This window comes from Larimichthys crocea, chromosome XXIV (assembly GCF_000972845.2).
Source record: "Larimichthys crocea isolate SSNF chromosome XXIV, L_crocea_2.0, whole genome shotgun sequence".
NCBI classification, from domain to species: domain Eukaryota; kingdom Metazoa; phylum Chordata; class Actinopteri; family Sciaenidae; genus Larimichthys; species Larimichthys crocea.
In genome coordinates this window covers 4,040,281-4,050,321 of record NC_040034.1, presented here as the reverse complement: position 1 = coordinate 4,050,321, position 10,041 = coordinate 4,040,281, and the positions used below count along the sequence as shown (strand labels likewise).

Below are 10,041 nucleotides of genomic sequence, written 5' to 3'. Positions count from 1 at the left end.
AGACATGCAAATGTGGAGAGGATGGTGGAGCGATGGGCAGCCAGCCAGACCAGCACCCAGCGAGCGGTTGGGGGGGGTCGGTGCCTTGCTCAAGGGCACCTCAGCAGTGCCCAGGAGGTGAACTGGCACCTCTCCAGCTACCAGTCCACCTTCCATATTTTTGGTCCATGTGGGACACCCTCCGGTTCCCAAGCCAAGTCCCTATGGACTGAGCTACTGCCGCCACTGATCTTTATGTTTACCCGTCAGACTCCTTGTGCTTTAGCTGTACATATATTCATACCAGTGTGTACATTGAGTTCAAAGTGTAACCAGAGTCAAATCCCTTGGCTACATTTATGTAAAGAAAGGTTTGCATCTGTGTAGGCTGATCTAAAGTACAAATCAGGCCAAACTTGGTTAAACCATGATGAAAATATATCATCCAGTGTTGCATCACTTTATACTTTATCAACATGGGGATTATTATGAAGAATTTCATGGTGTGCTGTGGCATTAAAACACTAATCTAAGGAGGCCTTTGGTCTTTCCGACTGTCCGTGAAAGCAGCGCCGGTCCCGCTCCACTGCGCAGACTCTGAACACTTTCACGCGAGCGGCGAACTTCACTGGGAACCTCGCGCGCCTCGACGCCTGTCGCCCACATCATCATCACCACCACCATCATCATCATCATCATCATCATCCTCACCCTCATCATCAGCACCATCATCATCCTCAGCAGCATCAGCAGCAGCAGCATCAGTGTGATGAAGCAGCGGAGGACGGAGACCTTCCTGCTCTGAGACACTGGATCAGCCCGCAGACAGGTACGGAGCTTTTATTCCAAGCACTCTGCAGACAGATGAGACAGATATTTATTTTATTCCAAACTCTGAACTTACTGATTTTATTCTTTTTTTTACAAAAGTACCTGATGAGTTTCATCTTTTAAAGTGCACCTTACAGGTTGTTGTTTTTTTTAAACCTGCTTCACCTTGTGGATTTTTTCCTGCTCTGGTGGTGCTCACTGTGTGGGCACAAATCAAGCCTGTGTTGAAGTGTAGGTGTAGCAGAAGCTGTGTTTTATACACCGGTATTTAAATCTATTATTAGTCTATACCTGCAGTAACGAAGCAGCTACCTGTTGTGTGCCGAGCAGGTAAAAAGCTGCGCTCCAAAGCTGTGCAGACATTTCCTGACACATTGTGATGTCCATATATCAAAACTAAGTTTAAAAATAGAACAGGAAATGTGAACTAGGGCAACAAACACAGAGCAGGGAAATATTTCAGAAGGCTTAAGAGGAATATTTCTATATTTGGCCATGGGTTGGATTTTTTTCCTTCACGTCCTTGAGCTGTAAAAAACTTTATTTATCTATGGAAAGCTGCATTTGAGTATGTGGTGTTGCTGCTGGCTGTGATTTAGGAGCAAAAAATGGGAAAAATGTTTGCAGCTGGAGCGATAAGAGGACGGGGGAGGAGAGCGGTCATCCTAGAAACATCCCATAAATATCCTATATCTACAAAAAATAAAAATAGACATGACATAGTGGAATCAAACTGACATTCCTGGAGGAGTCCAAATCTTTTGGGAACGTCGGCTTCTCCTTTAACTGGACAGTGTCCACCGTGATGAAGAAGCTCGTGATGGACAGCACAGAGGAGGAATTTTAATCCGTGAGGTCACATCTTTCATGTGAAGAGCAAACAGTGAGGATGGACGATGAGACAGTGTCTGAAAGCATAATTATTTTCTGAAGATTTAAGTGTGTTTCAAGTGGAATTTTTCTTTTTTTTAATAAAACACGAGTATTTGGCTTCAGCATCAGCAGCACATCAAGGTGCTCCTGTGAGTTTTGCTCGTTTCATTACTGCATTAATGGGCTTGATAATTGTTTATCAGTCTATGAAATAGTGCAAAAGTGGATTTTAACAGGAAATCAACAGCCAAAATCCAAAAAAACATTCAGATTATTTTCAACACAACAATAAAAATCCACACAGCTGAGAACTGGACGTGTTTTTGTATCTATGAACAATCATTTTCTGTCGTTTCACTGATATATTAATCAACTAGTCGAGTTATTTTATCACTAAAAGATTTATTCAACAGACATTAATAAAAAATATTTATTGATCAGTTAGTCATTAAACATAGAAGTAAGTGATTTTTAGTACATAACTCAAACAGTGCAGATGATATTCTGCCATTATAAATTCAATACACTTCAGCTTTCGATAGTTTTCATAACAAAAAATTCCAATTTTGGATTCTTGCTGTGATGGAATATAAAGTACAGTTACTCTAGTATGTACTTGAAGTACCACGTCCCAGCTGCAGGTGCTTTTTCTTTTGCACATTAAGATTTAACATCAGAACACAAGATAAGTTTATAACATGATGCTTTTTATAGATTAAAAATCATCTGAATACTTTCTCCAGCTCTGGGTTCTTATTACCCGCGACTGCTATCTGCATCAGTTTTGAGTGACACATTAAACAGTAATGAAAACAGTTGTTAGTTGTAGCTCCGACAGATGCTTCGAGGTCCAGTGTGTAACATTTAGAAGGGTCTGTGGTGTAATCATCGCGTTTCACGTGTGGGTCGACAGTGACAGGAACAAATGCAACGAAGAAGAAGAGACAGGAAGCTATGATGGATGTTATCAATGCACAAGTTCAAATGTTTTTAAAAAATAGACTTTGCAAATGTTTGTTCACATAAAAACTCCACAGAGCACCTTTAATATTTGTAGGTCAAGCTCAGAAATCTGAGTTTCTGAGTTAAAGACAATGACAGTATGACGTGGACATTTTAACACGGTGAATTATGGAGCCAGCCTCATCCCATGATTTACAGTTTTTAGCACTTCCACATTGGCTTCATATCCAAAAAAACATTGATTTACTGCCTTAATTAACTAAATATTTGAAGTCAACAACCATGAAATCTTCACAATCCAAAACAAAAAAATGTTTTAGCCTCTGCTGAATTCAACTCAAAGATTTGACATATTTTAATTCAAGTTTTCATCATGTGAGCCACCAGTTGAAACACTGGCTGCTTTGAAAAATGTAAATCTTCTTAACACTTCATTTCTCTGCTGAGGCGACGTGAAGCAGCTTCCTGCACGGTAAACACGCAGACATTAACACACGGCTAACCTCGTTCAGACCTAATGGCTCAAATAAGAAATTATTATTCAGCTGGAGGGGGGAAAAAAGAGAAGCATGACAGAAGCGTCACGCCTGGCATCAACATTTAAATTCTTGTGTCTGTTACGCTTCACATCACGCCAGAATGAATGCACTTCTCAGAAACAAGATCAGACTGGAGTCATGTGCACGGCTCCACGGGCCTCTTCAGCTGCTACCTTCAAAAAAGAAAAAGCGGACATGAGACCGGCTGGAGTGACCGCACAGATTCTCTCCAGAGGAACAATATGAGCCTCTGATGGGGAACAAAGGCTGTATTGTCTGGCCGCTGTGATGATGAAGGGCAGAAGTGATTCCAGGTTTCACAGAGAGAAGTCTCACGACAACAACGCGGCCCCGTCCTGACGCTGGTAATTGCTGCGTAACGGCACACATGAATACCCCCAAATCAGCTCTGGGCCTCGTGCAGCTCAAAGCAAAGTGCACTATTCAGACAATCAGAGGCATACAATCTCAATCGCTCGTCCCCATGGCAACAGGCAACTGCCGGTGTGATTGTATGGAAAGTGGTGTTTCTGATAACTTGTCACATGTAAAGACTGCCTTTCACCCAGGGAGCAGCAGGCTGGTGCTGGTGGCTGGATTTTAAAGAGACAATGATTGTACAAGTCAATCGTTATTCTGCTTTCAGGCTTATTTTAGATAATGAACAACCAGGTGTCACGATTTAAGACAATTATGGATGAAGCGGAGGTGAAGGATGCCACGATGTCACATCCTCTCGTCATAACATTGGTTAAAGCAGCTGTAGACGATATTTTATAATAACAGTGTGGGTGCGAAATATCTCTTCCGACAACTTTACGGTTTGGTTCATTCTGATTCTGCTGTTCAGGCAGATGTTTGCAGAGAAGAAGCTCTATAAAGGCCACAGCACACTACCTGCTCAGCCACAAACAGCAGACAGACACAGTTAGAGACTAGCTGGTGAGCATAGTGAAGCATTTAACAGCTAAAGAGTCAGATATTTGGTGGTGGAGACCAAAAACGAGTTCAAAGACAGTGAAAAGTTCACTTCAGGTGACACAAACATGACTTCAAATTAAAAGTGTTCATCCATAACTCATATGAAAAGGTGACGATATGTCAGTGTTGTGTTCCTAAGTTGACTTGTCTTTAAAGAAACTGGATGCATTCTGGTGCCTGGTTGAAGCAGTCGATATTAAAGTGTTTTTATAGCACTGTATAGTAAACTGGCATCAACAGCTTCAGCAGCAAATTCTTCTTCAGTCTTCTTTGTTAATTATTTAATCAGATACTTTCTAAACCAGGTCTACTACTCACGTGTCCGTATGTATGTTGAAAGAGTTAGTGCTGGCTACAATCCTTACTCATGAGAGACAGTTTCCACATTTCTTGTTCTAAGTTACAGGTTAAGTACTGAATTCAAACCAGAACGTTTTTGGCAGTTTTTCCACTGCATAGTACAGCTCAACTCTACTCACTTTTGGTACTTCGGATAGTAACCCCTCAGTGTATGTGGAGCTGATTGTCAGAGCTACTCAGCTGGGAAACAACCAGGAAACGACGGGAGCTTTACTTTAGTTTAGTTTCATTTCTAAAACTCAGGTATCACATTTGCAGAAGTATAGACATTTTATAAATGATAGCCCGTCCTTACTGCAGTATTAGACAGCAGTGGTTCATCGGAAACACGTTAAGGCCTCGATACAGCCAACCGTTGGTTTGTTGTTGAGCCTTCATCTGCCGTTTTGAGCTGTGTTTGGAAGCTTTGGCCATTATTATCAGCCACATAGTACGGCTCGACTGCTTTTTTGGTTCCTGGTACTTTTTTCAGACCACCTCAGTTGAGGTTCAAAGCTGATACTAAATGTGAAAACACTTCACACCGCTGATATGACACATCCTGCACAAACCATCAGCCGGGAAAACCAGGCCAGGGTGAAACGACAAAGTGCAAAGAGCAAAAGAAAGAAAGAATAGTGAATGTGAGCGGTGCAAAGTTTGTCAGTAGAAAAAGGCTGCAGCTTCTCGAGACCAGCGTGAAGCTCTTTGTAGGTTGTTTCCTGGTTGTCTCCTAACAACGGTGCTCTGACCATCAGCTTGGCCTACATAGAAGAGTTACTATCCGAGCACTAGTTACAGTGGAAAACAAAGCAGATGTACCAAAAGCTGTACTATGTCATTGGAATATGGTTTGAGATCAGCCAAAGAAAACCCCAGCAGATCATTAGCATGTGTTTTCCTCCAGGATGACTGAGGTGATGAACTCCCTGGAGCCAGGTACCGAGGACTTCAGTGGGGGTGGAGCAGCAGCAGATCAGGACACAGTATCCTTCCAGGTGTGTGTGTGAACGTGTGTGTGAACGTGTGTGTGCATGCGTGTGTTTAGAATATTTTAAACCAGACCTGTTTCATTGGAGTAGAAAGCGTACAGTAGTGAGTCACAGGGGTGATGAGCAAGAGTAAAATGTGGGCTGATGCGACTAAGATCATTAGTTGGACTCGGCCCTGCTGTGAGTAAATGCTACGTGTCTTATCCAGCTGAGCTGAAAGGACAAGTGAGTTATTACATATTACTGTGCAATTTATTTTCTAAACATCGTGCATCATCATTATGTGAAGTGTAAAGATGCTTTAACGCTTTCATGCTTTATCTTAGTCCCAGCTTAGTTTGTCTTTCATTCTCTCCGGTGAAATGGAAAAACCACAAACTGCATTTCCAGGAATCGCTGATTCAGTGATTTTCAGGTCAGGACATGAAGGTGTCTAGTTTAAAACTGGGCTTTAGGTTTTTAAAGTTTTAAAGGTTCGGGTCAGATTACCACTGGAGTCAGGACAGGTGAGAGGAAACTTGGATGGCTCAAAAGGTTTCCACTAAGTTTTGTTCAGTAGACTTCTTTTGTCCTGAGAAGTCAACACGTACAAACACTGATTCACAAACCATCGACAGTAAACAATGCACAGTGGATCTGTGATGTCACCCACAGGTTTCTGAATATGCGCCGTTTGGCATTACGGACATTGCCATCTTTGTTTTTTTGTGGAGGTGGTGGGTGACGTACTGCGAGATGTTTTCAAGCAAGAAAAAAATGGTGACCTGTCTGATCACAGACTTTTTTTTGTATTATAGCTGAACAGTAACATTCGAGGACAGAAACGGTCAATGCAGTCCCAGAGTCTGGATCTGGATCACGTCATCGTTCATTTATTAAACGAACATCACCCTGTGTGGACCAAGACTTCACGAGGAAGCTGTGATGAGTCTGCTCATTTCCTCATGAAGCTCAATACATTCAGACTTTTTGGAGCTGTCCAATAGAAAAACACTTCCACGCCGAGGAAAGCTCTGGCCAGTAATAATATACTGTCAGTGGTGTTATCACTTCAAACCTTCAGGTCTAATACCCCTCACATACTGATATTTTACAGTCCGGTAGTAATCATGACAATGACGAGGTTTGCATGCTCTGCACTGTAATAAAGTACCTCTGATTGGCTGATTCAGAGCTTGATAGAGGGAATTTAAGGTAATTGTAGACACATTATTTTAGGTGGAGTCACTCCTTTTGAAGGAGATGTGGGAGTCACTGCAGCCAGCACTGAAGAATCTCACTTTGCTCAGTTGCTTTTACAGTTTTAGTTTTACAGTCCCGGGTTCATCTTCAATAGACCAATGATGTGCCAAGAGAGTTTCAGATACAGTTTGATTAGAAAAGAGAGGCGATAGCATCACATGCACATTTGAAGTTGGAGATCAAAGTAACAGATCAGGGAAGTCATCTTCATAAGTCCAGCTGCTAATCCTTCATCTCATTCACACTTTTCCTAATCCGATTTACCGCGTTGTTGTTCATTCACGTGTTGTGAGCGATGATGTTCTCATGATTACCCTTCAGTCCAACCTTACATAAGCTTCAAACAGATCTTCCCAGATACCCATGAAAGGTATCCAAAGTTGTCCAAGAGGCTTCCCTCCATCGTGGTCGAGCCGACGGATGGAGCCGAGGTGGAGAGCGGCGAGCTCCGCTGGCCGCCGGACGAGCCGACCTCTCCGGACGCCCAAACCGAGAGAGAGAAACAAAGCGCAGGTGAGGACTGAGGTCTGAAGCCACAGTGGAAAGATCGACCTGTTTCCTTTTGGCTCATTTAGCTTTAATCAGATCTGCGTCTTTCCTTCAGCCAATTTAAGGCTGATCTGATCAGACAACAGGCTCTTTAGTGTAAAAGGTTATTTCCTGTAACGTCTTCCTGTAGTTAGTTATTTATGCTAATGAGCAACCTGCAGCCAGGCCCACCTGAGCAGACGAACTGAACAAAAGCAGCTGACGAGGTCTGATACTCTGCAGAGAAATGTGATGGCATGTAACAGTGAGTCAGTCTGATCTGCTCGCGTCACACGACTTAGAATAAATCCAATTTTCCACTTTGGTTGAATCATTAGAGGGAAAACATTTTTCACCTGAACCAGTGCAGATCTGCACCTGTCGGCTCTTTTCATTGACTTTATTAGCATTCACACGGCCTCTGTGGACCACTTGACGCTGAGCACTGAGAATTTTCTATAAAAACTGGAGGTTTGCAGCCAATAAAGCTTTTAGAGAAGATTAGTCCAATTTGTGCTTTATCTAGATTTATTTTAGTTTAATCTAATAATCAGCTGGCAGCTTGTATTTTCAGCATATAATAATAATAATGCTAAACTAATCAAAATGTATGAGCGTGCAGGAGTGACAATCGCATGTGAAATGTGTCGTCACTGTTTGCACTCTGCATTTAACTCGTAAACTGCTTCAGTGGAAAAAAAGAAACAAGAAGCTTAAAAACATTTGTGTTGCATATTTCAAGAGCCTCACAGATACTGGATGTTTTGAAGCTGGTACCGACATCAGTATTTAAAGAGTTTAAAAAATAACAGCAATAACTTGAAGCCTTAATATAATGTGAACAGGTGAGTTGTATATAAATTCACCCTCAGTACAGTTGTCATGAACGGGGAAATTAGCTACAGAGACCAAAACTGTTTTTTGTACCAGGCTGTAAACATGTTTATTTCTGCTGTGAAGTTGGACATTTGAACATGGGGACTTATGGAGACTGACTCACTTCTGGAGCCAGCCTCAGGTGGACGTTAGTAACTTTGCATGCAGCAGGTGTAAAAACACAGTCTGTCCATTGTTTCATTGAATTGATGATTTTTCATCGTCAACCTTTCGACATCGGCTGTCTTCAGGTCAGAAATCCAGAATCACTGGCTCTGCACAGCCAAGAAACATTATTGAACATTTACTAACTATTGTGAATCAATTTATTTCCATTGTGGATTAGAAAGTGATCATAGGACTTAAGTTGAGTAGAGTCTTGTCTTTGTCTCGAGTATCCTGCGGTGCTACTTAGACCTGGAAGAGGGCTCGAACTCAGCTTTATGTCCCGTTCAGTCCCTCGTTTCAAATCAAAGTAATCTGAAAGATTGGAGAGTAATCGAGTGAATCTGCATGTTTGTTTCCAGATGAGGAACAATCGAATGTCGGCGTGGATGAAGAGGCTTCAGCAGCGGAGATGCAGGACTCCAACTGAACAAACTCTCCTCCTGCAATAATCCACTGTTACTGTGAGTGTGTCCAGACTTGGATTAATGAAAAAAAAAAGAGGAGCATATTGCATTGATAGAAAGATCTCTGAGACGGAGGAGGAAGGGTAGAAAAACAGATTCCCAAACCCCAGCTCACAGGCTTGGAGCCAGAGTCCTGCTGCCACCTTCTTAAATAAATTCACAGAAGGTGTTTTTCTTTCCGCGTCCTCATCTCCGTACGCTGATGAAGGAGGAGTAAACTAACGAAGATGATTGAAGGGACCAAGTTCAGCTGGAAATGAACAAAACATTCTTTATTTGGCAGCAGACGTGTTTTCAATGTCAGATTTAGATAAAGTCAATCTTCAGGTTTTAAACATCTAATGTAACTGTGTGTGATTTGGTGTAAACATATATTTTTGATTTGATTAATTAAAGTTCCTCTCTTCCTCTGGCTCCAAGCCCCTCACTGTCCAGATTCCCACAATATCACGTCTGACATCTGGATAGATGTTTCCTAAATGCTGTCTTAAGTATTTAGCTCATGTGTGCCATACTACTACTACTACTACTAATGGTAGCTACTGTATTTTGTGCACAGTTTTTAACTCTAGATGTAATGTGATTACATCACTGTAGTGCTGACTGCTGTAGTTTGGTGATCACTCTTCACTTTGTAATAATAGCTACGATGTTTTAAAGAGCAGTATTTGATTAAGAAAGCCTCCATCACTTTATTCGATGTTACTACGACACATTCTTTAATATATAATAATAATAATAAGTGAGCGTTGTCTTCATACAGTAGGTGTTAAAGGGAATGTAACCTGTGTTCTGTTTTACTTATAAAATATTGGAGCAATATGTTGACGGGAGTTTAAAGGCAGTCCATTTTGTTACAGACTACAGAAGTAAAAAATAAAAAATAACCAGTATATTTTAGATGTGTGTCGCTTGTCACAGACATGATATTTTTTAAAATACTGGAAGCCTAAATTATTGCACAAGAAATAAACCTTTTCAAAATTCTTAACACGTTCTTTATTTTATTGTCCCTGTGGTTTGTTTTGGTCACATCAGTGAGAAAAAGTCTGTAGCGGTCATATTCAGATCTTTTACTACCAAAAGTAGCAATAATACAATTATTCCATTATTGTCTGCAGATTATTTTTACTCGATGATCGTTAATCGTTTTAATATTTTGGTCTATAAAACATCAGAAAAGCAGACATGTTGAAATCTGAGTCTAGAATATTAAATGTTTTATAATGTAAGAGCAAATTATTACATTTGACGTTTTGGTTCTTC

At 41.2% G+C, this 10,041-nt stretch overlaps 1 protein-coding gene across 1 annotated transcript; it reads left to right on the top strand.

Annotated features, from left to right (window-relative positions):
- The first annotated feature begins 565 nt into the window (after positions 1 to 565).
- lbhd2 (LBH domain containing 2) lies at positions 566 to 9,766 on the top strand. Its single transcript, XM_010747651.3, has 4 exons — positions 566 to 808; positions 5,413 to 5,491; positions 7,087 to 7,252; positions 8,671 to 9,766. Exons 2-4 carry the CDS (start codon positions 5,414 to 5,416, stop codon positions 8,736 to 8,738), a joined length of 312 nt encoding a protein of 103 aa, XP_010745953.1. The 5' UTR covers positions 566 to 808; position 5,413; the 3' UTR covers positions 8,739 to 9,766.
- Positions 9,767 to 10,041: the final 275 nt, after the last annotated feature.

Bases quoted from the DNA above. Each gene is read 5' to 3' on its own strand.
- lbhd2 (XM_010747651.3), top strand. From the start codon at position 5,414: ATGACTGAGGTGATGAACTCCCTGGAGCCAGGTACCGAGGACTTCAGT. The intron at 5,492-7,086 runs GTATCCTTCCAG...AGCTTCAAACAG, and splicing joins CAGCAGCAGATCAGGACACA to ATCTTCCCAGATACCCATGA. The intron at 7,253-8,670 runs GTGAGGACTGAG...GTTTGTTTCCAG, and splicing joins GAGAGAGAAACAAAGCGCAG to ATGAGGAACAATCGAATGTC.